Source organism: Phascolarctos cinereus, unplaced genomic scaffold, assembly GCF_003287225.1.
Source record: "Phascolarctos cinereus isolate Bilbo 61053 unplaced genomic scaffold, phaCin_HiC Scaffold_9;HRSCAF=440, whole genome shotgun sequence".
Lineage (NCBI taxonomy): Eukaryota > Metazoa > Chordata > Mammalia > Diprotodontia > Phascolarctidae > Phascolarctos > Phascolarctos cinereus.
Genome location: NW_027556402.1, coordinates 65,150,855 through 65,178,800, shown reverse-complemented (window position 1 = coordinate 65,178,800; position 27,946 = coordinate 65,150,855). Strand labels below are relative to the sequence as shown.

The 27,946-nt window shown below is 37.6% G+C and overlaps 3 protein-coding genes across 18 annotated transcripts in view; 1 reads left to right on the top strand and 2 right to left on the bottom strand.

Annotated features, from left to right (window-relative positions):
• LRP2BP (LRP2 binding protein) overlaps positions 1-3,332 on the bottom strand; it is a 37,166-nt gene extending 33,834 nt beyond the window's left edge. For 8 of the 13 annotated variants that reach the window (XM_078148503.1, XM_078148513.1, XM_078148514.1 and 5 more), the window contains exon 1: positions 2,178-2,594. The gene's annotated coding sequence lies outside the window, so the exon portion shown is untranslated. The other 5 variants (XM_078148512.1, XM_078148508.1, XM_078148504.1 and 2 more) reach the window with 5 other exon arrangements.
• Positions 2,864-7,411, top strand: ANKRD37 (ankyrin repeat domain 37). 2 transcript variants are annotated; one of them, XM_021007666.2, is made up of 5 exons: positions 2,864-3,195; positions 3,294-3,446; positions 4,718-4,809; positions 5,711-5,931; positions 6,949-7,411. In XM_021007666.2, exons 1-5 carry the CDS (start codon positions 3,169-3,171, stop codon positions 6,960-6,962), a joined length of 507 nt encoding a protein of 168 aa, XP_020863325.1. In that variant the 5' UTR covers positions 2,864-3,168; the 3' UTR covers positions 6,963-7,411. The 2 variants fall into 2 exon arrangements, with proteins under 2 accessions (XP_020863325.1, XP_020863324.1); XM_021007665.2 differs by having other exon boundaries at positions 2,865-3,195; positions 5,711-7,411.
• The window catches only part of UFSP2 (UFM1 specific peptidase 2), a 43,484-nt gene continuing 20,969 nt past the window's right edge, over positions 5,432-27,946 (bottom strand). The window contains exons 8-12 of one of the 3 annotated variants that reach the window (XM_021007635.2): positions 17,208-17,372; positions 16,590-16,714; positions 14,296-14,372; positions 10,328-10,452; positions 5,432-6,452 (exon numbers count right to left, since the gene is read on the bottom strand). In XM_021007635.2, the coding sequence (XP_020863294.1) occupies positions 6,450-6,452; positions 10,328-10,452; positions 14,296-14,372; positions 16,590-16,714; positions 17,208-17,372 (495 nt within the window). In that variant the 3' untranslated portion in view covers positions 5,432-6,449. Of the gene's footprint in view, positions 7,576-10,327; positions 10,453-14,295; positions 14,373-16,589; positions 16,715-17,207; positions 17,373-27,946 lie in introns of all 3 variants that reach the window. The other 2 variants (XM_021007634.2, XM_021007636.2) reach the window with 2 other exon arrangements.

Sequence of the window (27,946 nt, the reverse complement as noted above, 5' to 3'; positions counted from 1 at the left end):
TTTAAATTAAAAAATTTAAATTTAATAAAAATTTAAAATCTCTATTTTATTATATTTTACATATAGATAATCTCTATTTTATTAAAAGCATGGTAAAATTCTAGATTTTATTTCCTTACATATTGACTAGAGGGTATGGGAAAGTTCACTGAAAGCCAAAGAGTAGGGGAACCTCTGGCCTAGAATATCTTTCTCATCCTCTGCCTTTTGATACTAACCATTCTATAAAGCCTAACTCAAATGCCACCTCTGGAAAGCCTTCCCTCATTCCCCTTCCCGTCAGTAATGCCCAATTTCACCTCAGATCTCACTCAGCAATTTGCCAGTACCTTTCTCATCTATTTATCATGCATTAATGTTATGAGTATTTGTCTTATCTACTTACTTAGCACGTAAGCTCTAAAGCTGCAGAGAGCACGTCCGATGTAAACTATGCACCTTCCCCCATAACCAGCAGTTGAGTTATTTCAGTCACACCCAGTTCTTCATAATCCCATTTGGGATTTTCTTGGCAAAGACACTGGAGCCATTTGCCATTTTCTTCTCCACCTCATTTTACAGATAAGGAACTGAGGTAAATGGGATTAAGTGCCCTGCCCTGTGTCACACAGCTAGTGTCTGAGGCCAGATTTGAACTCAGGAAGATGAGTCTCCCTGACTCCGGGCATGGCATCTATCCACTGTGTCACCTACCTACTTCTTTTGCACAGAAAGTACTTAATATATTTGTTGAACTGAAATTCATTCTGCTTTCCCAAAATAATCACTGCTCTGCCTTGCTCTATACTCTTACCACTCTTAAAAATGAAAAATTAGGTTTCCATCAGTAGTTTTTCTAAAACATGGCTTCCATGGACACAAAAATATCACTGGCATGACTGTTTTTTTGTGAATTTTTCTTTTTTTTAAGGTTTTTGATAACAACTTCAATGTCATTGGTTTCCTTTGTAATCCTATGTACTTTGATGCATTTGAAAACATTCTTTTTTTTTTTTAAAGGCAATTGGGGTTAAGTGACTTTCCCAGGGTCACACAGCTAGTAAGTGTCAAGTGTTTTGGTCTGAGGCCAGATTTGAACTCAGGTACTCCTGACTTCAGGGCCAGTGCTAGCTGCCCCTCATGACTGTTTTTTTGATTGAAGCTGAGAATTATTACTAATGATTTTATACAAAAGGCTCTGAAAAAAGTGCTTTAATAAAAATTTTGTATAAATGGTTTAGCTTTTGAGGTGTTCACTATTAATTTGCATCTCAGAAAAATATTAGGCTATTCACAACTAGATTTTTACTAGAAACCTTTGACAATCTGTGCCTCTGATTCTTTTCCTTTTTTTAAAACTCTCTTCAGTCTTGCTTCTGACCTCATAGTTCAAGTGAATATGACTTCATCTTTCAACTGGAACAGCTCTCTCCAAAGTTACCAGATCTCTCAATCACCACTTCTCATCCTTCTTGACCTTCCTGCAGACTTTGACACTTACGATCATTTTCTTCTCTCCAATACCCTCTTTTCTTAGGTAATTGTGACATTGCTCTCTCCTGGTTCTCTTCCTATCTGTCTAACCACTCCTCGGTCTTCTTTGCTGAATCTTCATCCAAAACACACCTGCTAACCAAAGTTCTGTCCTGTGCCTTCTTCTGTCTTCCTCAATACTATTTTACTTGGTTATCTCATCAGCTCCCATTGAATCATCACTTCCATGCTGATAAATCTCAGATCTATTTAGTCAGGCCTAACTAGGGCTGCTACATGGCACATAAGATAGAGTACCAGGTCTTGAGTCAGGAAGACTCCTTTTCCTGAGTTCAAATTTGGCTTCCGAGGCTTACTAGCTCTGTGTCCTTGGGCAAATCATTCACCCTGTCTGCCTCAGTTTCCTCATCTGCAAAATGAGCTGGAGAAGGAATGGCAAACCACTCCAGTATCTTTGCCAAGAAAACCCTATATGGGGTCATGAGGAGCCACACACAACTGAAATGACAGAACAAAAAGCACCTACAACATGCCAGGCATCTTGCTAAACGTGGAAAAAAGAGAATGAAAAAGATAGTCCCTGCCCTCGAAGACCTCCCAATCTAATGACGTCACTAAGCCACCTGATCTTTGGGGTCCCTCCCACCTCAAAATCATTGGACTAATGAATTAAACTTCCAAACTTCTCCTCCTCCTTGGCCTACCCCATTCATTCAGGTGATGCTAGGGCACAGTCCTCGGTGGGGTACACGTGCAGATAAGACACCCGCCTTGTGCTCGCCCGGCCTCCAGCATGTGAACGCACCAACACGGTCATCACCTCGTATAGGTGAGTCGCAACAGCTGGCTGTTGCCAGGCCCTGCTTCTCAGGTCCTTCTCTGATCTCGGAAGCCGGGGCCATGACACGGCTCCCGCCCCCAGGAGGCCCGGTCTGTGCCCCTCCCCGCCCACTCTTTGGGGAGCCAGGTGTGGGGTTCCTCGCCTAGTCACCGCGAGGCCCAGGCCCCTCACCGTTTCCTGCTTACGTGCTGGGAAACAGGAACACAAACCCACAACGACCTCCACCCCCTCCCCAGGCCGGGCGAGGGTGTGTGACGGGTGTGCGACGTGCCGGGCCGCGCGGTACCTCATGGCAGTCTCCGCCCCGGCCCTTGTGGTCTCCTCGCGCCTGCGCACTTCGCGGGGCTCCCCCTGCCAGACTTCCCCGCCCCTAAGCTCCAGCCAATCAACTCCCAGGACTTCCCCCTGGTTTCTTCCCTCCCCACCCCCCAACCCCACCCCGGGCTCCACGTGGTGATGTTTGTGTACGTGCAGCCCTGGACTAGAGCCCCGAGGTCTTTAGTGGGGCAGTGGGCGGGCAATGAGAGGAGGGGGCGGGAGGAGAGCAAGAGGATGGAAGGGGCGGGGAAGAGGATGGAAGAGGAAAAGGGAGAGGAGAAAAAGGAGGAGGAGAGGGAAAAGAGAAGTAACCGGAGAAGAAAAGGGCAGGAGAAAGAAGGGGGGAAAAGAGCAACTGGAGAAGTCAGAGGAGGGAGAAAGGAATAACTGGAGGAAAAAAGGAGTAACCGGAGGAGGTAGAGAAGAGAGACAGATACGGGGAGGGTCGCGAGGACGGGGCGATCTTGGGGCTGCGCTGACCTCGGAGCTCCGGGCAGGGCCACGGCTACTTTTTGCCCGCATTAGCGCACGGGGTGATGCTGCTGCTGGACAGTGGGGCCGAGGTGCGTCTGTCCATCTGGGGCTGGGGGAGGAGGGCGCCCAGTAGAGGGGTTCCTTACCTGGCTGGCCCCTTTGACCTCTCCAATGCCTCCCTCCTCAGGTGGACAGCCTGAAGCGTTTGCTGGAGCCGGGCGGCGCGGTGAATGCCCCACGAGACGCCTGCGGTCAGTCTCCAGTGCACTTGGCTGCCCAGGCCGGACATCCCTTCTTTCTTCTCTGGCAGCTGCAGGCGGGAGCTGACCTCAATCAACAGGTAACTGGAGGAGGGTTGGGCTGCACAAACACCACAATGCCAGGTGCAGAAACCAGGACTTTTTCAATGTGTCCTTTTGCATTGGTATATTGCAAAGAATATTAGACTCATCTGGGAGATTTCGATTCTTGTGGTTGGCTCCGATCGTGCCATGTCACTTCACCTCTCTGGGTTTCCATTTCCTCACTTGATCAATTAGAAGAGAGGGCAGGTTGTAACAGATAGCATGTGGGCAGTAAGAATCATAAAGATCTACCTTCGTATTCTGTGTCTGACACTTTGACCTAGCTGTTCAGTAACCTAGAGAAGTTGGTGGTGGGTGTGTCCATGCTAGGACGAGAAAAGTGGGTTGAAGAAGTTGAATTAAATGATCAGGTCCCCTCCAACTCTAAAATGCTCCAAATGTAAAAGATTCACCCTCATCTTGATCGGAGAACTAAAGGTGAAAGAGATATGGGAGGCCACTGAAATCCAGCTTGAGGAAAACTGAGACCCTGGCGGTGGGGATCTGAAGGTGGGTCCTTAGACAACCGAAGCCAGTGGCTTTTCGCCGTGCTGTTCTCACTTTGTGAGGCCGAGGCCCTGGTACCATTACTACCATTATTACTTTTTTCTGAAGTTATGGAGAGATTTTCCAAAGACTGTTTCAGCTGTTTACCTGCAATTCATTTTCACCGAAGATAATGAAATTAAGTTACCTTTCTATCTTTTAAAGTTGTAATTGCCCTGTAGGGATAAGTTCTAGCTTGTATCTGATTTGCTTATCTCTAACAAGAAGAATGTAGAATGAAATTTTTCTACTCTTTACATTAATCATATTAGCAGTATGTATGGAGATATCCATATCTACCCAAAAGGTGTCTATGGGATAAAGTCCTTCTGTACATATTTGGCAAAAGGCCAGTTGTGTCCAAATGCAAAAATCAGTGTTGTCAGAATCAGAGAGGCAAATCTGTACATGGGCCATATGTTGACTTAGTTTTAAAATATAATATTAACTATGTTTTATTGTAATTTTAAATTTATTTTGTTAAATATTTCACAGTTACATTTCAATCAGGTTCAGGCTGCACTCAGGAATGTTTTGACACCTCTGCTATAAATCATGAAACTGGGAAAAAATTATAAATTACTGTGGCAAGCAACCAGAACAGTGTGGTTCTCATATCTCAAATCATTTAGACTTATCTCTTTGCCTTCCAGTGAGAAAGCTGCTGGGAGGAGAGGCTCTTGTGTAGAGAATCTAAATTTCTTTTCCTGTTTTTAATCAGGATGCTTTTGGAGAAGCTCCAATACACAAGGCAGCTAAAGCTGGGAGCTTGGAATGCCTCAGTCTGCTTGTAGCCGGTGATGCCCTAATTGGGTAAGTAATGAAACCATCTAAAATGTTGTTTGGGTACGTCACAGTTTCCAGAGTGCTTTTATATAAATTATTTCATGTGATTACTTTAACTCAGTAAAGTAGAAAATCGAATAACTGCTTCAGTTTTGCCCTTTCCTTGGAAACACTAGGAATGGGAAGATAGAGTCAAGGGTATAGAGTTCATTAGCATCTAATGCTTTATTACTGTGCTGCACAGACATGTTAGACTTAATTTACATGTTAACTTGATATAGTTCCATCTACTCATATTTCTATCACTCTGACATTCTGAATCAGAATGTCATTTTATGTCGATAAAATGTTCTTCAGTTTTGGCAGAAGAAAACCCATTTCATTTTAATTATGTTTGAAATCTCACTGCAGAACTTGCTTATTTTAGGAAACAGAGAGAACCTTGTGTAGAAGTTATTTTCTCTTTAAAATGTTGGCCTCTGGAGTTGAACACCTCTTCCTGCCCTGTCTTCACCCCACAACAACTTTTTCCTGGCAGAGTCAAATTAGTTTGATAACAATGGCCTTTTTGGTGATCATCATAATAAATGTTAAGTAATAACAAGAAAATCAGAAAAAAAATACAAAGAAGAGAGATCAGAAGAAGACACAACAGACAAAAAATTCTTTATTTTCTTAAATTTTAATATACATTTAAGAACATAAATGATTTTGAGTTTGTTTTATGTACAATCATTTCTTTTTGGGTGGTGGAGGGAGTACAGTACATTGACAAAATCAGATGCCTTTTGAAATGTTGTTTAGTTGAATGTTTTTGTTGATGGGCTTACTAAGCATAGAATAAAAAAGGTCTTTTTTGAAAGTTTAAATTTTAGAAATAGAAATTCATTTTTATTTAACGTTCTCCGATTTTGTGATTAAATTGCAGCTTACGTAACAAGAATGGGCAGACTGCAGAAGATTTGGCATGGTCTTGTGGATTTCTGGAATGTGCCAAATTTCTCACAACAGTTAAACATACACAGAGTATGAAATTAAGTGAACAATCCAAATGTTCGTTCAACACTGACAACTGTGGTTTACTGCTTAAAAATAAAAGAGCTTACAGAAATGTGGACAACTCAAATGGGAAGAAGCAACGATCAGATGGTAGGTCGTATGGTGATGCCACCCCCCTAGTGAAGATTTCTGTATAAATATTAGAATTAAGCTTGTTATAATAGTAAAATCTTACTCATATTTAATAATTCAGCAAGGCTCAATCTGTCTTCAGTTTAGAATACTTTTCAAACTTCAAGCATTCTCATGATGATAACCTCATTTTTACTTTCAAGTTGGCAACTGTGATGCATAAGTTTGTATATCTGCTAAAGGAGGAAAGTATTTGCAAAACTGTTCCTGAAGTGGTTAAGTTTGTGGTTAAATAAGATGTTTTTCAGCCCCACCCTCTCAGCAGTGCTGGGCCTGATGTCCCTGCCAAGACTCACCCAGGCATGTGCTCTTCATGAGGAATGAAAAGTTCAACAAACTCCCTGAAAGGGAGATTAGAGATCGCAGGTGTTGTCCCTCTCCCTCTCCTTTTTTTTTTTTAAAGCCTTCAGATTCTTCTAACATTGCTGGCTCTCGCTGGCTCTCCTCTCCCCTGCATTTTATGGGTTATTTCATGGTTACTGTGTTAGGAAAAGTGTGTAATACCAGAATTAATTTTTTAAAATAAAGAACTGTATGCAGAAAAGTGTATTTTCAGCAATCTCTAACAAAAGATTACAGTTTTTGTATTCAAGGGAATCTCACCTTATTTCCCATAGGCTCAATGTATCAACATTCTTGTTTTTGACTATCATGCCATTTTCTAGGATCGTTGAGGATTGACTGTATTTAGATTCTGATTGTAACTAGTGGCTGTTAAGGGTAATAGGTACCTAAGTTTAATTAGTCTTAGAGTATTTTTCTTAATTACAAATTAGTAATGATTTGCAGAGGAAACAAAATCAAAAAGTATTTGTAAATAGTTATCCAGACATATTTAGAATTGTGTAGTGGTTTGTTATATATCACACAAACTAATTATGTACTTGTAGCATTCAATATTGTCCTCACTGTAAAGGTGCCAGTGGAACATGTCACAAAGGAAATAGCTTTTGCTGCTTCTTTTTTTTTAAATAGGTCATTTGTGTTAGAGTTGGAAGCTGACTGAAAAGAAGTTTGGAGCAGACCTTCAGACTGATGATCTTTTTCTGGGTCACAAGCTACCAGAGTGATCTATAAAATGTTCTCATCTTCTTCTAAGAAGGAGCAAGAGATATTAAAACTTTCTTCTGAGTGAAGATCATTTTTAAGAATACATGTATTCACATAGTTTTGGTATGCTGCATTTGGTTGTATGTGTTCCTACTTTATATCTTTAACTTAAACTAAATACAGGTATTGGGGGGGTGTTTTTTTTAAACCCTTTCTAAATACTCCAACGATAATGAAGAAAAATCAGTTTTAATCATTCTTCAATTATTGTAGCATTGACACACTATTGTTAACCAGAGTAACTTGCACATAATTTGTGAGACTGATGTTCTAACTAAATGGCTACATTTGAAATAGCTACTATATACATGTCTTCCCTATGTTTTTATATGAAGTTTGTGCTTTATTTTTATGTAACTGTCACGCACCCTACACTGTTATAAATATTGGTACTACTCAGATTCTTCAAATAGTCTTTGGTCTCTGAGGAAGGCAGAGATTATAGTAGGCATCCTTTTTCCAAAAATCTGGACCTTTCCATCCACACAAACCCTAGACAAAAGGATGAAAAAACAAACCTGGTCACACTGTATAGCGCCAGTACTTCCCCCTACCCTCCCAAGTCCAGGAAACATCCAAATGTTCATGGATTACCATCATCAACAAACATTATGAACTTCTACTCAGGGTAATGGTTACCTAAATTTCATTAAGAGTATTTTTCTTAATTAAAAAATAATTTCCAGAGGAAACAAAATGTATTAATAACTAATTATCCAAACATATTTAGAATTTTATACTGGTTTGTTATATATTGAGCTAATATGTACTTGCAGATAGTATTCAGTATTTGCCTCACCCTCATTTACTGGTACCATGACTAAATTGACCTATTCCTTCCATCAGCAAAACTAAGACTAGTATTTGCAGCAAAGGGTATTCCTCACACACGTGATTCTATGCAAATGCTTTTCTTGTATGTCTGCGGCCTGATTTTAAAAAAAGAGGCCCTTAGTAGTTAATATTCATTATTTCTTATTTAAATTGTTTTATTCAGGAAAAAAACAACTCTCAGTCTAATTGGATAGTATGTATGTTCTGGTCCTTTACTTGTAACAGTGGTCATCCCACGGAGCATGTATGGGAGAGGCCTGCACCCAGAACCTTCTTTACTTGCTACTAGGCAGATGTTAAGTGTAAAAGTGAGTAATGATCTTATTCCTTACTCTAATAGACATAAGTTGACAGTATTTTGCAGAAATTAAAATCTAAATCCTCTTTTCTACACAAGACAAGATAGATTTTAAATATTTACCTTTAACCTTAAAACAAAATTTAGTCATCTTTTCTCCAACATAACCATCTTTATGTTTTCCAAACAGTTTAAAAGGCTTATGTTGTAGGTATGTTCTCATCATCCTACATAGAAATCCTAGTGGCCGATTACAAAAACATGAGTGCCATGATCCCAAGATTCTCTTCTTGGGTTGACCGTCCTGTGCCATGGACTCAGAAAAGTCCACATAAAAAGGAAAAAAAAATGGTCCCATAGATCTAGTGGACCAGAATAATATGTCATTTTGAGGTCATGTTTTGCCACTTAGCTGTGTGACCTTGAACAAATAATTGCTGTGACCCTCAAAGAACTCATCACAGAACAAAATGAGTCAATATGTTCAAAGCACTGATATACTGTAAAGCCACTAGAGAGATGCTAAATGTTATTCACTACCATCTAGAACAGTCCTTTCCTATAGGTCCCACGCAACAGGTGGTGTAGGTTGTTGCATCCTTGGTACTTAAATTTTAGTTGTCCTCTGCATTATTCTTTTCCTCATAAAACCATCCTGGAAGGTCTTTCCCTTATAAGAAACTCATAGATTAAGTACTCATGGTACCCAGACACTCCATAGCACCTGCCATCATAAATAGGGCCTTCCTTTTAACTAACTCTGGGTAAATCAGGGAACATTCCATTTTCCTATGTTCATTTCTTCCTTCCCCTTTCACTGCTTTGCACTCAGAGATCCCAAAGAATGGATCTGGAAGTAAAGGTTGCAGAGAACACCTTGTTCCCTAATAATCACCATCCTGGGATCCCTGAAAAGAAGGGTGCATCTCTGACACAGCAGTGATGGGACTTGGCCTATACAAAAAAGAAAAGCTAGGAAGCCAATTTTGGAGATACCACATCACCCCATTTTGGGAAACTGCCATACCATTATCCAGTCTGGACACAGCACTCTCATACTGCCATCTCCAGCCAGCACTAAAGAATTTCCTCGACTAAATATCTTTTGGACACAAGACTCATGCCTGCTTCCTTCTTTTCTCCTTAGTGCAGGCACAAGGTTACTACACAATCACTTCTTTGGAGAGGCTCTTGCCACCAAATTAAGGAACTGAAATGAGTAAGAGAGACTGGGGGGAGGGAACATTGAGATCTAAGCTTCCAGCTCTCAATTCTGTAATAATCTGCATGATACTAATTTTTAATTCTTTAGCGGCTGTTGGGTTCCATATTTGTGGCCATAGAGCAACACTACCTGACTGCTGGTATCAAAGAGAGGCCTTTGCTTTCAAGGGAAATGAAGTCTTGAGCTTGGCAGTTTGCCAAAGCCAACCCAGCCTGCATTTCCTCTTCCTGTTCAATTCTGGGCCTGATTCACCGTCTGTATTGTTTGTGTCAGGTATAAATACAGATGGACAAGCTCTAAAGTTTATACATCCTATAAATGAATTCTGTGATTTGGGCATAACCTAAAATATTCCTGAAAAATTCCAGCTAGTCCAATCTTCCAAATTTTTAAAGGATAGGATTTGGTGCCTTCTATTCATATCTGTTACTGTGTCAAACAATCCAAGAAATTGTTCATAAATGTAGTCTAAATTTCTGTTTTTTAAACTAAATTTTATTCCTTTGATATAAAAAACTCTCACATTTGAAGTTGGTCACCCCCAGCAGTAACATCATCAACTTTTAAAGCCCAATTTTTCTTAAATAACTTGTTTTCTCTTCTTGGCTCTAGGTTCTTTGTAAGACTAAATTAATTCTAAATAGACACCTAATTTCCATTTTATTTTGAAAGATGTTTCAAGTTTTTTTCTCCATTACTATCATTTCCTAATACCTAACTCCCCACCCCCAAACAGAATCTTCCCTCGAAACAAAGTAGGACAATTGTATTAACCATATTTGCCAGCACATGCTTCATTGTGCCTTTTAGTATGGAGGACGCTGTTTCACAAGTCCTAGCCATCTGACCTCTGTTGCTTTAGAATTACCTTCATTTACAATACCTACCTTTTCTAAAATGACTTTCAGGTCCTCTGGTCCTGTGTAATGAGGATCTAGAATCAGGAATTTTACCTGCCCCGACATCTCATTCCATGCCACTCCTAGTATTGTATGAGCCAAGATCCCTCCACCTACAGAAAAGGAAACATACAAGTTTATATAAACCGAAAAATAAGTCTTTAACTTTAGACTCAAACTAAAGAGTTGCTTTGTTTTCTAAGTTATCCAAAGCAGCTTAAAGCACACAACCTACACTTTCAGACTACAGGAACATAGAGAGGCATACTTAGAAATGATATATTTATTTTTTAAAATTCAGAGCTAATGATGCTCTTCTATGTCTATCTTTAATTATTTTTGTTAACACAATTAAAGAATTCAGATGTGAAGTGGTCTCAAGTCATCTTGCCCAAACCACAACTCGCTCAGAAATCTTCCACAATATTTCTGACAAATGGTCAAGACCTGCTTAAATGTCTGTCTGCTGCAATGCAACCTGTCCCACATTGAATGGCTCAGATAGCTAGGCAGTCCTAGTACTTTCTTAGGTTTGAGGTGTGTGTACACACACACACACACACACACACACACACACACACACACACACACACAGAGTGAGTATAAGGTATCTCTGATAACATTCATCTCTTGTTTATAGTTTTGCCTTCTGAAATATCACAGAACAGGTCTACTGCTATGTTACATCTTAAATATTTAAAGACAGCTCTCATCCTTCCCCTTTAGTCTTCTCTGTGAAATTATCATTTTAATTGCAATCATTCTTCACACTGACATTTCTTTCCATCTAGGAAACAGATTTATGCCCTTACCTTTTCTCTCTGCTCTGTACAGCAATTATAGGAAACAGGCTATTTTACTAGCTGAAACAGTAAAAGAATGAATGGATGTAGAGAATTATCTTGCTTTATACTCTGAATGTTGGGTAAGAAAGTCTGGGGAATTTATTGGCCTGTGAGGATCCTATGGTTGAATCAAATAACCACACATCCTCTTCACTACCAAAATACTATCATTATCAACCTACCCTTTCCCAGATGTTGCACCTTCAACCACCCACCTATCTATTCTCTCTAACCTAGTAATATAGGAGCCCATTCAACACATCTACACTCCCCTCTCCCAACTCTCATTCTCTAATATATATTATCTTTCCCTATTAGAATATAAATTCCTTGAGGGTAGGGTCCTTGGTTGCTTATATTTGTATGCCCAAAGTTTAGCCCAGTGCTTGGCAGATGGTAAGCACTTAATAGACATTTATTCATTCATTCATATATGTGTGTATGTATATATGTATGTATGAAGCATATATATCTATGCATACATATATTTATGTGTGTGTGTACTTGCATGACTGAATATATTTTTACATGATAGGAGGAAACTATATTTCCATTTAGGTATCTAACAATATGTACATCTCTATGTTAATTTCCATTTTATACATGAAGACTCTAAGGTTTAGAGTGTTATGTGATTTGCTCAGTCTAACATCTAGTAAATGTTAGGGGGGATTTAGAACAGGGCTCTCTGAGTCCAAGTTCAACATTTCATATACTAAGGCAGATGCTGCTCAATATAGGTTAATAAAGTTGTGTTTGCATTTCTGTATTGGGAATGGAGGGATACACTAGAGGGCACTGGTGGGTTTATATATGTCAGAATGTATTACAGATTAGGTTTTATCTGGAGAGAGGCTGAGTACAGTACAACTTTGTCATTATGTCTCTGAGAAAGGATCACTTTACTCAGTGTTCTGGAAGTCACTCTTATCACCAAGAATTTATAGAAACATGGCTCCGAAAGGCTGTAAAATACAAACACACACACACACACACACACACACACGCACACGTGCGCGCGCGCATGCGTATGTCTCAGGCTTGCATCACCTCATCTCAAAATTATTGTGACAGCTTTCTGACTGATCTCCCTGCTACAGGTCTCTTGCTACGCCATTCCCCAGATGATTTTCCTCAAACAGATCTAGCTGCATCAATCCCCTGTTCAATCAACTCCAATAGAATGACCTCTAGGATAAACACTTACTATGCATCAGGCACTGTGCTAAGTGCTGGAGATACAAAAAGAGGCAAAAGACAGCCCCTGCCTTCAAGAAGCTTACGGTCTAACCGGGGAAACAATATGCAAACAAACATACACAAAGCACGCTTTATTATACACAGGACAAATGGGAAATAATTGTCAGAGGGATGACATTGGCATTAAGAGGGATTGTGGAAGGCTTCCTGTAGAAGGCAGTAATTTAGTGGGGACTTAAAGGAAGCCAGGGAGGTCAGCAGTTGGAGAAGAAGAGAAAGAGCATTCCATGCATGGAAGGTAGCCCGAGAAAATGCCTGGAGCCAATTACATGCTTTCATGTACCCCATGTTTCAGGGATGCTGGAGCCTAGCTATTCCACTAAACACAACAAACACCTTCTGCTTCTAGGCGTTTGTACAAGCAGACTCTCATGTCTGGAATTTCTCATATCCAAGAGTCAGAATTCTGATTTGTCTTCAGGACTCATCCTAGGTGCCACCACGTCCAAGATGATTTCCCCACGTTCTCTCCTTCCTCAAATCAGCCTATTATAGTTATCTATATACATAACTCCAGTAGAACGCAAGCTCCATGAGTACAGGAATTGTTTTGTTTCTGTCTTTGTATCCCCAGCATCTAGCATGATGTCTTAGGCATTTAATACAGAGAAAAAGAGAGAGAGAGAGAGAGAGAGAGAGAGAAGAGAGAGAGAGAGAGAGAGAGAGTGAGAGAGAGAGAGAGAGAGAGAGAGTGAGAGTGTGTGTGTGTGTGTGTTGGCATAATATGTCTCAGGCTTGCATCACCTCATGCCTAATTACTGCGACAGCTTCTTTGACTGATCTTCCGGCTACAGGCCTCTTGCTATGCCATTCCCTGAGTGATTTTTCTCAAACACACACCTGCCTGCATCAATCCCCTATACAATCAACTCCAGTAGGAATGACCTCTAGGATATTATATCATTTCCTCTGGTTAGCTTTTAAAGCTCTTCACAACCCAATAGCCCCACAACAATAGCCACAGTCTGTCTTTCCAGCCTCACTGAATATTCCTCCCTTTTCTGCTCTCTGGCTGCAAACTGTCCTCCGCTCTGGTCCTTACACCCAACACTCATCCCCTATCTTCATGCCTTGGCACTGACCATCCCCGATGTTTGGAATACACTCCATCCTCCTCACATCATCTCTTTCTTCTTCAAAATGTGGTCCAAGTACCACCTTTTACAGGAAGTCTTTTCTGATCCTCCTACCACTTGGCCCTCCCTCCCAAACTACACTGTATTTAACTACTTTGTATTTATTCTGTATGTCCTTATATACATATAAGTATGCTGTCTTTCCCATTAGAACATAAATTCCTGTATTTGTATCTCTATCATCTAGCACAGTGCCTGGCCTGTGTGAGCACTTAATAAAAGCTTGTTGATCAACTGAAATAGTTTGTCTATAGCCTTCCTAAGATATGATGCTGAAAACTAAAGACAGTACTCTAGACAGGCTCTGGCCAGGGCAGAGGAGAGCAGAACCATTGCTTTCCTTGTTCTGGGAATTATAACTTGCCCAAGAGAACATCAGCTATTCTGACCATCAGGTCACACAAATGACTTGAACTTACTGAAGCACTTTACTACCAGAGAGTGGGACATTATCTCCTTAAAGCCATCTCAATCACTGTAATCTAATTTGTGGATAGCGATACATACAAGTTTATTAACTGCCACAGATATTGTTTTAAACATTCAGAAACTCTAGTGAGAATTTTCATATTACTACCATAAGAACGTGTTACTCTCAAAAAAGTTTTACAGAGAATAATCACGTACCTTTATTTTAAATATCTTATAATTAAATATGCTTAATATTGACATCTTTCTTATACCCCAAACACCCCACACTCCCCAAACACCTTACCGATCATTACTGGAGTTCCTTCACTCTGGAAATGATTGGCAAGTTCCCTTCCTTGAGAAGGTAAATCAGAACCTTGGCTGGGAAACAGAGTTTTGCATGAGATTGCTAAGCTTCAATTCCACATTTGGATAATAAGCATTAAAGAACAATGTTTTAACAATTTATTTGTGAATAAAATAAAGCTGGCAAATCTAAAAGTTATTTGGAAGAAGCTTTGGTTAGCATCTAAGAAAAACATCATCTGCAGTAATACTTTTTAATTCTAGATGAGAACAACAACAAAAGTCTATGGCATCACAGACAGGTTCAGAGTGGTTAAGTGATGTGCCAGAGGTCAGAGGTCATAAAAAGACAGGGCCTGGAATCAAACCAGGTCCTCTGACTATACTGGCAGTGAAGATGGTATTTTGTCCTGTTTTCCATTGCACCACACTGCCTTTCATCAAATAAAGAACAAGGGAGAAATTCTGGAACAGTATAAACACACATATAACGATACTCCACCCACCTAATACACAATGTTCTAGTGAAAGAGTGGTATTTGGGAGAGGAAACAGGCTGGTGCTGGGTAGTCAAAGACCAATTTTTGTAGCGGTATCAGAAAGGAATTTTCTATTTCTCTAGCCATAGAGTTGAATCTTTTTTTTTTTCCAGAGTTGAATCTTGAAATAGCCATGATGGATTATGAGAATTCCAGCTCAACTAGATAGTGGGTAGAGATGGAGTTTATCTGCCTAGCAAAGAAGTATTTAAAACATTTATACAATTAAAACTCCCTGAGGGCATGTGTTGACAAAATGACAAGAAACTCTGGATTCTCTGCTTCAAGTATCATATGCAACAGACCAAGATTTTATGAATGAGTTTAAAGACCCTCATTTCTGGGCCCTTGGGGCTCATATTCCTGCTTTTCAGGACCCCATTTTGAACGACAGATGGATTTCTTTTTCTTTTGGTAATACAAGATGTGTTAATTTGGAGGGGAGATGTCAAGAGAGATTATTTTACTTTGGTGCTTAAGATTCATGAGGACTTCACCTTTTTTTTTTTTAACTTTAGTTATAAGTCATCTTAATGTGACACTCATCTTAATGTGCTTAACAAGTTCTGCGAAAACATCATGTTGGGGCAGCTAAGTGGATAGAACAATGACCCTGAAGTCAGGAGGACCTGAGTTCAAATCTGGCCTCTGACCAAACACTTGACAAACACTAGCTGTGTGACCCTGGGCAAGTCACTTAACCCCAATTGCCAAAAAACCCAAACCAAACCAAAACAAAAACCCAAAACATCATGTTTACAAGGAGGGGTAAATTCCACAGAAATGATATGATAATGGTTAATCAGCTGAACACGTTATAGTAGAGTCTGACAATAATGTAGTAATGACATTACAGACTGTAAAATGAAGGGGTTAAAGAAGATGACCTTAGCCTTTCAACTCTAAATGTATGATCCTATGACATTACAAAATGACACAGGTCAGGGCAATGTGACAAAAAGCTTTCTTGTATTTTAATATAGTGGCATTTCAAAGTATTTTCACACTTGAATCATTAGGAATGCTATTACTTATTTATTTGTCTGAGTCATCCTAGCCAATATAAGTAACAAACACATTAAGATCAGAATATGAGGATTTATACAATACTGAAATCAAGATATTTAATATCACCACCAGAAGCTGTCACCATAGTTACAAAGAATCTGATGGAACAATGTGCAGTAATATTATGAAGTTCATAAATATACATTAAAATCAGTGGGCACTATACCAAATTTGGTATACAGTGGGCTGTATACCAAATAATACAAGAATATTTTAATTTTTATTATCAATATATTTTAGACACATTATAAATGTATTTATGATATTTTAACAAAATGAACAGCATGTAAATACATACTGACATAATAGATCAGTCATAGATAAGTGATAAATATTTTCCCTTTTGAGATTTTTTTAGTGAATCCAGCCCTAAAAAGATGCCAAATTCTCTATCGCTATACTCTAGATTAACATTTTTCTAATTTCTCCTATACCTAGGCCAAAAAGATACACATTTTTTTACTGAAATCACTCATATGCACAAAATCCCATAAAACCTAATCAAAAGGAAATAGGAAGAATAAATAAAAGAGAAAAAAATTCAGAAAACAACAAAAAAAGGGGCCAGGAAAAGGAAAGAATGCAAAATTTTAATCTTACTATAGATTAAAGATAAATTATAGCTCATAAATGATCCTTTAGAAAAAATAACACTATTATCAAATAATCATTGCAGTGTCCTTACCTCACAAACAGAATTTTTGAAGTTATCCCCATCAAATGGTTCAGAACTAGCTGTACCTCAATAGAACCAATCCATTCTCGTGACCCTACAAATGTTGCTGGTTTGTCTCCCACATCAACAAGAGCCTTTATTGCACCCCATCAGATGGAAAAAATAAACATATATTAAAAATAATAATAGCTAGCATTTATATAGCACTTTAAGGTTTACAAAGCATTTTAGAAATATTAACCCATTTTATCTTCAAAGCAACCTTGGGGGGTTAAGTACTATTCTCACCCCTATCTTACAGATGAGGAAACTGAGGCAGAGGTTTATGTGACTTGTATGGGGTTGCACAGATAGAAAATGTCTAAGACTAGATTTGAACTCAGGTTTTCCTGACTTCTGATGTAGCGCTCTATCCACTGCACAACTCAGCTGCCTCTAGATTTAAAATTTAGGACACTTGCTTCCTTTTCTACTTCTTTTAATTTCTATTCTTTGATCTGAAAAAAGTATCAAGGTTTAGATTTCTCCAAAAGAGAAGTGAGTGTCTACCACTAGGAGGAAGTATGAATTAACACCAGGGTCTTCAGTGTGCCTGAAATGTACAACTTGAAACCATGGGCTCTGTACCTGCTGAATCTCCTGGTGGGTTGGAATGGACCTGTCGGTGTACCCCTGATGTCTGAACCAAGAGCAAACAGTTTGGAGAGACCGATAAGCACAGCCCCAGCCGCTGTCATCTATCTGATCCTGCATGTAATGATGATAAGCATATACGCCCTGGACTATGGAAATCTGTGCAGAAAAAAAAGAAAACAGGGCAAAATACCATGTCCAGTGCCATCACGTTAAGTACCATTGTCAAACTAAAAGTCATGATGCCCAAGATGAACACAGAGCATTTCTAGACAGGAATGAATAATAAGATAGAGGCAACATGGTCCGGTCCAATCCTGCCCCTCCTCCCACCACCCCCTCACCCATTTTATAGATAAGGTGACTCAAGCCCAGAGTTGAAATCACTTGCCCAGATGATGACTGCATGATGACTGCACATGTATAATCTATATCAAATTGCTTGCGTTCTCAGGGAGTGGGGAGAAGGAGGAAACGCAAAAATTTTTTAAAATGTATGTTAAAAATTTTGTTTACATGTAAGTGAGAAAAAAAATAAAATAAAAATTAAATGTAAAAAAGAAAGAAAGAAAGAAAGAAAGAAAGAAAGAAAGAAAGAAAGAAAGAAAGAAGCCACATACCTGAGGTCATACAAGTAATAGTAGCACAGTTACAGTCAATACCAGGCCTTCTAACAATAAATTAAGTATTCCTTACACCAAACCACTGTCTTCCAGCCCTTCTGCATTAGGCAGGTTTCTCATGTGTAAAAATGAGGTCAGTCTAGCTCAAACTTAAAGCAGCCTTCCGTGTCTAAATTTACAATCTGTTGAGCAAATGATCTCTAAGCTCTTTTTTCAGTTTGGACATTTTGTGTTTGACATGCTACTCACAAATGAATTATTCTCAAAGATACCACTGGTTATCACTACTGGCAATTATAATTATTTTTATTTCACTTTTAAAAAATCATGCTTATTTATGTACTTTTTTGACATTCAGTTTTTGATTTTGAGTTCCAAAATCTTTTTTCCACACACTGAGAAGGTAAGCAATGATACCCATTATACTTGTGAAGTCATGTAAAACATATTTCCATATTAGCCATTAAAACTATTTTTAAATTACGTTTTATAAAAAATTTAACATTGAACATCATTATAGCCAACTAAATGTGCTTAGTAACTATATACATTCAATTAATATTAATAATAAACAATTCATTTCACTGTAATATCATGACAATTTTTGTCACTCTCCCCGCCACTTCCCCCTGCCCCCAATTCCTTAACAAGATTCTTTGTTCTTTCACTGTTATTCATTTCTCCTCTTATATGATCCCAGTTAGTGTGGACATCATTCTAATGGGTCTGCTTTTTAACTTTGCATTACATTGTATTTCAAAAAGATCTTCCCACATTTTCTCTTATTTCCTCTTTTAAAAATTTTTCCCCACTTGATAATATATATTTTTTCCAATTAAATGTAAGATAGCATTAAAATTCATTTTTATAAGACTCTGAGTTCCAAATCTTTCCCCCTCTGTCACATCTCTCCTTCCTCCGCAAGACAGCAAGCAATCTGATATAGGCTATACATGTACAATCATATTAAATATATTTCCACATTAGTCATGTTGTGAAAGCATCAGAACAAGAGGGAAAAAAAAACATAAGGAAGAAAAAACAAAAACAAAATAATCTATATTCAGACTCCATAGTGTTTTCTCTGGATGTGGATAGCATTTTCCATCACGAGTCTTTTGAAAATGTCTTGCATCATTGCATTGCTGCGAAGAGCTGTCTATCAGTCATTGCACAATGGTGCTGTTACTGTGTATACAATGTTCTCCTGGTTCTGTTCACCTCATTCAGTATTAGTTCATGTAAGTCTTTCCAGGTTTTTCTGAAATCTGCCTGCTCATCATTTCTTATAGAACAATAGTATTCCATTACATTCATATACCATAGATTATTCAGCCATTCCCCAATCGAAGGGCATCCCCTCAATTTTCAATTCTTTGCTACCACAAAAAGAGCTGCTACAAATATTTTTGTGCGTGCAGGTTCTTTCCCCTTTTTTACAATCTCTTTGGGATACAGACCTAGTAGTGGTATTGCTGGATCAAAGGGTATGGACAGTTTGGTTGACCTGACCTTTGGACATAGTTCCAAATTGCTCTCCAGAATGGTTGGATCAGTTCACAACTCCACCAACAATGTATTAGTGTTCCAATTTTCCCACATCTTCTCCCAATATTTATCATTTTCCTTTTTTGTCATATTAGCCAATCTGATAGATGTGAGTTGGCATCTCAGAATTGTTTTGATTTGCATTTCTCTAATCAATAGTGATTTAAGGCATTTTTCATATAGGTTCATAGATATCTTTAATTTCTTCATCTGAAAACTGCCTGTTCATATCCTTTGACCATCTATCAATTGGTGAATGACTTGTAGTCTTATAAATTTGACTCAGTTTTCTACATATTTTAGAAATGAGGCCTTTATCAGAAACAATGGCTATAAAAGTTGTTTCCCAGCGTTCTGCTTTCTTCTTAATCTTGGCTGTATTGGCTTGGTTTGTGCAAAACCTTTTTAATTTAATGTAATCAAAACCCTCCATTTTGTTTTTCATAATGTTTCCTCTCTCTTGTTTGGTCATAAATTCTTACCTTCATAGAAAGTAAAGTATTCCTTGCTCTCCTAATTTGCTTATGGTATCACCCTTTGTGTATAAATCATGTATCCATTTTGAACTTATCTTGGTATAAGATGTGAGATGTTGGTCCATGCCTAGTTTCTGTCATACTATTTTCCAGTTTTCTCAGCAGTTTTTGTCAAATAATAAGTTCTTATCCCAAAAGCTGGAGTCTTTGGGTTTATCAAACAGCAGATTACTAGTCATTTACTACTGTGTCTTGTGAATCTAATCTATTCCACTGATCCACCATTCTATTTCTTAATCAGCACCAAATAGTTTTCATGATTGCCACTTTATAATATAGTTTTAGATAGGCCACCTTCCTTTGCATTTTTTTTCATTAATTTCCTTGATATTCTTGATCTTTTGTTCTTCCAGATGAATTTTGTGTTGTTTTTTCTAGCTCTTAAAATAATTTTTTGGTAGTTTGATTGGTATGGCACTGAATAACTAATTAACTTAGGCATTTTTATTATATTAGCTTGGCCTACCCATAAGCAATTTTTCCAGTTGTTTAGATCTGACTTTATTTGTGTAAAAAATGTTTTGTAATTGTGTTCATATAATTCCTGGGTTTGTCTCGGCAAGTAGACTCCTGAGTATTTTATATTGTCTACAATTATCTTAAATGGCATTTCTCTTTCTACATCTTGCTGCTGGACTTTGTTGGTAATAAATAGAAATGCTGACAATTTAGGTGGGTTTATTTTATATTCTGCAACTTTGCTAAAGTTGTTAATTGTTTCAAGTAGTTTTTTAGTTGATTCTCTAGACTATCATTATATCATCTGTAAAGAGTGATAGTTTCATTTCCTCACTGCCTATTCTAATTCCTGCAATTTCTTTTTCTTCTCTTACTGCTAAAGCTAACATTTCTAGTACAATACTGAATAATAGTGGTGATAATGGGCATCCTTGTTTCACCTGTGATCTAAGTGTGAAAGCTTCTAGCTTATCTCCATTATATATAATGCTTGCTGATGGTTTTAGGTAGACACCACTTATCATTTTAAGGAAAATTTCATTTATTCCTATGCTCTCTAGTATTTTTAATAGGAATGGGTGCTGTATTTTGTCAAAAGCTTCTGTTGAGATGATGATTTCTGTTGGTTTTGTTATTGATATGATCAATTATGCTGATAGTTTTCCTAATATTGAACCAGCCCTGCATTCCTGGTATAAATCCCATCTGATCATAGTGTATTATCTTCATGATAAATTGGTGTAACCTCTTTGCTAATTTTTCATTTAAAATTTTTGCATTAATATTCATTAGGGAAACTGGTCTATAATTTTTGTTCTCTGTTTTGGCCCTTCCTGGTTTAAGTATCAGCAACATATTTGTGTCATGAAAAGGAATTTGATAGGACTCTAATTATTTTTCCAAATAGTTTATATAGTATTGGAATTAATTATCCTTTAAATGTTTGGTAGAATTCACTTACAAATCCATCTGGCTGTGGAGATTTTTTCTTAAGGAGCTCACTGATGGTTTGTTCAATTTCTTTTTCTTTTCTTTTCTTTCTTTCCTTCTTTTTTTCTTTTTTGTGTGAGGCAATCGGGGTTAAGTGACTTGCCCAGGGTCACAAAGCTAGTAAATGTCAAGTGTCTGAGGCTGGATTTGAACTCAGGTCCTCCTAACTCCAAGGCGGGAGCCCTATCCACTGTGCCACCTAGCTGCCCCTCAATTTCTTTTTCTAAAATGGGGTTAAGTATTCTATTTCTTCTCCTGGTAATCTGGGTAATTCGTATTTTTGTAAATATCCGTCCATTTCACTTAGATTGTCAGATTTATTGATATACAGTTGGGCAAAATAGCTCCCAATTATCGCTTTAATTTCCTCTTCATTCAAGTGTTAAAGTCACCCTTTTCATTTTTCATTCTGGTATTTGATTTTCTTCTTTTTTAAAAAAATCAAATTAACCAAAGATTTATCTATTTTATTGTTTTTTTCCCCATAAAACCAGCTCTTAGTTTTATTTATTAGTTCAATAGTTTTCTTACTTTCAATTTTATTAATCTCTCCTTTGATTTTCAGAATTGCTAATTTGGTATTTAATTGGGGTCTTTCAATTTGTTCTTTTTATAGCTTTTTTAGTTGCATGCCCAATTCGCTGATCTTCCTCTAGAGATATAAAATTCCCCCTAAGAACTGCTTTAGCTGCGTCCCATAAATTTTGGTATGTTGTCTCATTATTACCATTCCCTCTGATGAAATTCCTGATTATTTCTATGTTCTGTTGTTTGACTGACTCATTCTTTATGATTAGATTATTTAGTTTCCAATTAATTTTTAATCTATCTTTCCATGGGCCTTTATTACATGTAATGTTTATTGTACTATAATCTGAAAAGGATGCAATTAATATTTCTTCCTTTCTGCATTTAATTGTGAGGTTTTTATGCCCTAATACATTGTTGGTTTTGGATAAGTGCCACATACTGCTGAGAAAAAGGTATATTCCTTTCTATCCCCATTCAATTTTCTCCAGAGGTCTATCATATCTAGCTTTTCTAAAATTCTGTTCACTTCATTAACTTTTATTTTGTGGTTAGATTTATCTAGTTCTGAGAGGGGGAGGTTGAGATCCCCCACCATATAGTTTCACTGTTTCTTTCTTCCTTTAACTCACTCAACTTCTCCTTTAAGAATTTGGATGCTATACTACTTGGTGCATATGTTTAGTATTGCTATTACTGCATTGTCTATGGTACCTTTTAGCAAGATGTAGTTCCCTTCCTTATCTCTTTTGACTATATCTATTTTTGCTTTTACTTTGTCTGAGATCAGGATTGCTACCCCTGCTTTTTTTACTTCAGATGAAGCATAATGTACTCTGCTCCAGCCTTTTACCTTTACTCTGTGTGTACCTCTCTACTTAAATGTGTTTCTTGTAAACAATATTATTGTAGGGTTCTTTCTGATTTTAATCCATTCTGCTGTCTTCTTCTGTTTTATGGGAGAAATTATCCCATTCACAGTTATGATTACTAACTGTGTATTTCCTTCATCTTATTTTGCCCCGTTTATATTTTTCTCTTTCCTTTCACCCTGCCCCTCCTCACCAGTATTTTGCTTCTGACCACTACCTCCTTCAATCTGCCTCTCTTCTATCAGCACCCCTTCCCTTTTCTTTACCCTTTCCCCTCCTACTTCCCTATAGGGTAAGATAAATTTCTCTATCCAACTCAGTGTGTATGTTATTCCTTCCTTGAGCCAAATCCGATAAGAGTAAGGTTCAAATAATATTCATACCTCCCATCTTTCCCTTTGCTGTAATAGGTCTTTTGTGCCTCTTCATGTGATGTAATTTACCCTATTTTGCCTCCCCCTTTCCTCTTCTCCCAGTACGATCCTTTTTTTTCACCCCTTAATTTTTTTTATATCATCACATCAAAGTCAACTTATACCCATTGTCTATGTATACACCTTCTAATTTTTCTAATAGAGATGCAATTCTCAAGAGTTACAAGAATCATCTTCCTGTGTGGGATGTAAATAGTTCAACTGTATTAAATAATTTTGTTTTTCTTTCCTATTTATCTTTTTAGGCTTCTCTTGAGTTTGGTATCAGTTCTGTCTTTTCATTAGAAAACTTTGAAAGTTTCCTATTTCATTGAAAATCCATCTTTCTCCCTGAAAGATTATGCTCAATTTTGCTGGGTAGTTGATTCTTGGTTGTAATCCAAGCTCCTTTGCCTTCTGGAATATCATATTCCAAGCCCTCTGATTCTTTAAAGTAGAAGCTGCCTAGTGCTGTATAATCCTGACCGTGGCTCTTTGATATCTGAATTGTTTCTTTCTGGCTGCTTGCAGTATTTTCTCCTTGACCTGATAATTCTGGAATTTGGCTCCAATATTGTATTTTACCACATACTCATCACCACCACATAATTGTTGTACTCTGTTTTTTCATCCAAAAACTGGTTTATAACCTTTCATGGTTTAATTGTCGCATAGTATAATTCTGTTTGCTATGCCACTTAAAAGGTAAACAGAGTAGCAATGTATTCACCTGTGGCATATGGATATGCATTTATCTCTTGAGCAAGGGGAGTTGGTGGGCAGGCAAAGCTGCCACGAGTAAGTCACAAGATATGGTAAGACTTGCATGTTCCCATACTAGCTAAACTGTACAGTTTGTCTGCCAGCAATACATTAATGTGCAAAGCATTTCTTTCTGATTATGGGTAAGTATAAAAACTACTCTGTAGGCTTCAAGCTGAAAGTGTTTGCTGAACAGCATGGAAACAGAGCTGCAGAAAGACCATTTTCAGTAAGTTAAAAGTTGGTGTGAGACTGGTGGAATCTAAAAGACAAGTAATACTGGAACAATTTTTTTAAAATTTAGCTTCACAAAATGGTCGTACCCCACTTTGGGGCAAAAAATTTGGCATAAAATCTGTGATGATTATGTGGTGAAATATGGTAGTTTTGGAGTTTTCATTTTGGGATCTCTTTTGGGAGGTGAATGGTGGATTCTTTCAATTACTATTTTATACTCTGGTTCTAGGATATCAACACAAGTTTTCCTTGATAACTTCTTGAAAGATGCTGTCCAAGCTGTTTTTTGGATCACAACTTTCAGGTAGTCCAATAATTTTTTAATTATGTCTCCTGGATCTATTTTCCAGGACAGTTGTTTTTCCAATGAGATATTTTATATTTTCTTCTATTTTTTTTCATTCTTTGATTTTGTTTGACTGATTCTTCATATTTCATGGAGTCATTAGTTTCCACTTGCCCAATTCTAATTTTTAAGGAATTATTTTATTCAGTTAGTTCCTTTTCCATTTGGCCAATTCTACTTTTTAAGGAGTTGTTTTCTTCAGTGGATTTTTTTTTCATTTGGCCAACTGTATTTTTTAAGGAATTGTCTTCTTAAGTCAATTTTTGTCCTTTCTTTTCTAATCTGTTGACTCTCTCTTGCATAACTCATTTCTTTTCTCAACTTTTTTTCTACCTCCCTTATTTGATTTTTAACATCTTTTGAGCTCTTCCAAGAAGACTTTTTGGGCTTGAAACTAACTCATTTTCCCCTTTGAGGCTTCACAGACAGGCATTTTAACATTGTTGTCTTCTTCAGAGTTTGTGTTTTGCTCTTCCCTGTTGCCATAGTAGCTTTCCATGTTCAGGGATCTTTTCTGTTTTTTGTTCACTTCTAGTCTGTTTAGTGCTTTTTTAAGTTGAGTTCTGCTACTAGGTGCAGGGGGCATTGTCCCAAGCTTCTTGTGCTGGGACCTCTGGTGCTGACGGCTTGCCCACTGCACTATGAAGGCCCAGTCCCATTGTGCCTGTTGTGCCCTGGGTTCCAGGGCTGGCAGTTTGTCTTCTGTGCTGGGGCTTGAGGCCTCACAGCTGGTCTGCTGATCCACGACTGAGGAGCCTCTGTTGCTGATCTGTGCTGTGGCTAAGAGCCTCTGTCTGGCTTGCCTGGACACCATCTGTGCTGGGCTGCACTCCCCTTTTACCCAAGTGAAACAGACCTTTCCTGAAGTCCTTCCAAGTTATCTTACACTGGAAAATTGTTTCACTCCATGTTTTCGTTGGTTTTGTCACTCCAGAAGCCATTTAGAGGCTTGATTTAATGTTGTTCCTGAGGGAAACTTGGGAGAGCAACTTTCTGGCTTTTCTTGGCCATCTTGGCTCCACCTGCCAGCTTTTATTCCCTCTTAATTGTGGATCTTAATTTCATTATCGAATTCCACTATATAAATACACCACAATTAATCATTCCCCTGTTGTTAGACCTTCAAGTTATTCCAGCATAATGCTGCTAGAAAATTTTTCGATAGCTTTCATTTTTTAATAATACTTTCAACATCAGTGAATCAGTGTACCTTAACTTTTATGTCATGGGAGTTTGCCGAGGCCTATGGAAACCTTTTTAGAATAAATGTTTTTAGATGCATAAATTAAAATACGGAGATTTACAAAGGAAACTAATTATAATGAAATAGACCCATTTATCTATTGTAGAGGAACTACTACTGTGATCTTTTTTCCTAAGAATTCCTTATGTATTATCTATCTATCTATCTAGTGAGGCAATTGGGGTTAAATGACTTGCCCAGAGTCACACAGCTAATGAGTGTTATGTGTCTGAGGCTGGATTAGAACTCAGGTCCTCCTGACTTCAGGGCTGGTGCTCTATCCACTGTGCCACCTAGCTGCCCCAACCTTATGTATTTTCGATGTTACGTTTTCCAACATCATATCTGCCATATTTTCCAATCTATTTTTCTAACTTTTTTGTTGTACAGAATTTGAAATTTTAATGTCGTCAAAAACATCTATCTTGTTCCTAAAAATCCCTTTTATTTGTTGAACAGAAAAAAATTTATTCATCTTTTATAATTCAAACAACTCTTTCTTTCATCTGAGTTACAGTTCTTTTTAAGTCTCTAATCCAACTGTAATTTAGCTATTATAAGATGTGTCTCAACTGCTTTCTAATCAAATTGCCAACTACTTTTCCCAAATATATTAAATGATAAACCCTCCCGCCAGTTTTCATTTCATATAGGTTAATCAGACACAATATCACATACACTTTGGGATGCATCGTGTAGCTATTCCGCTCCACCGATTTACTTTTTTTTTGTTTGTTGTTTGGCCAGTACCAGATAGTTTTGATGGCAATTGCTTTATAATAAGTTTTAAAGTCAGGGAGTGAAAGACTGCCCTTCACCAGGATTCTCTGTGTCTCCCTTGATATTATTAGTCACATGTGTTTGTTTGTTTTTTTTAATAATTTTCATTAAGAAATCTCTAGGTAACCTGAGTGGTATTAGCTTAGAAACACAAAGTGCTGGACACAAATTCTGTCTCTCACACTTAACAGTCTTGTGACCCTCAGGTAAGTCACTACTGTGCGTTGCAAGCAGCTCCCCAGGTCTTTTATTTACTAAGTCATATATGGGTTGCCAACAGCCCTGGTGAAGTTTCCACACAAGGAATTCATCACACTGACAAAATCAGATTCTTCATGTATTCACGTAATGCATTGAAGACTTAAGTTAATTTTGGAAGTATTGTCATTTTTATTAAATAAATAATCCTCATTTGTGAATATTGGCTGTTCCTGTAGTTATATAGGTCCTTCTTTATTTCAGTCTTTATAGTTTTATATTTATTCTTATACAAAAGTCCCACATATGCCTAGGTAGGTTAATTCTCAAATACTTTATGGTTTTTGTTTTAATTGTAAGTGGGATTGTTTTAAATTTTTTTCTCTTAATTATTAACTAATAAATAAGAAGGTAGGTATATTTATGTGTAATTCTTGTATTTTGAGAATTTGCTGAACTTATTGCCTTCATTAATTTTTTGATTGAAGTAGGTGGATTTACTAGCTATATTATCAAGTTATCTGCAAATAATTTTTTCTAGTGTTAATTGCTTTGATGTCTTTTCTTGTCTTACAGCAATTGTACAATTTCCAATACTATGTAAAATAATACAGGGGTGAGAGTGGGCATTCTTGCTTTGTATGTGGTTTTTTTTTTTTAAGGCAATTGGGGTTAAGTGACTTGCCCAGGGTCACATGGCTAGTAAGTGTCAAGTTTTTGGTATAAGGCCACACTTGAACTCAGGTCCTCCTGAATCCAGTGCTGATGCTCTATCCACTGCGCCACCTAGCTGTTCCTGTACCTGTTTTTAGTGGAAATGTTTCCAATATTTTTGGGTTGTATACTATGTTGGCTCTTAAATTCTGCTTTTTATTATATTAAGCAAAAAAATTTTTGTACCTATTCTTTTTAGTTTGTTTTTTTAAAAATCATGAATGAAGGCTGTACTTTATTATTTTTATTAGGGCTTTTTCTGCACTGTAATAATTATATGGGTTTTTATTCTATTCTATTCTATTTTATTTTAGTATGTTGATAGCCTCAGTTCCATGCTGGGCATAAACCTTGCTTATGATGAAAAACTTTCATAAGGTACTGCTGTAAACTACTGGCTAAAATGTTATATTTAGCATTTTGCACTTATAATATTTGGTGAAATTGGCCTATTAGTTTCTTTTTTTAGTGTTGTCTCTACCTA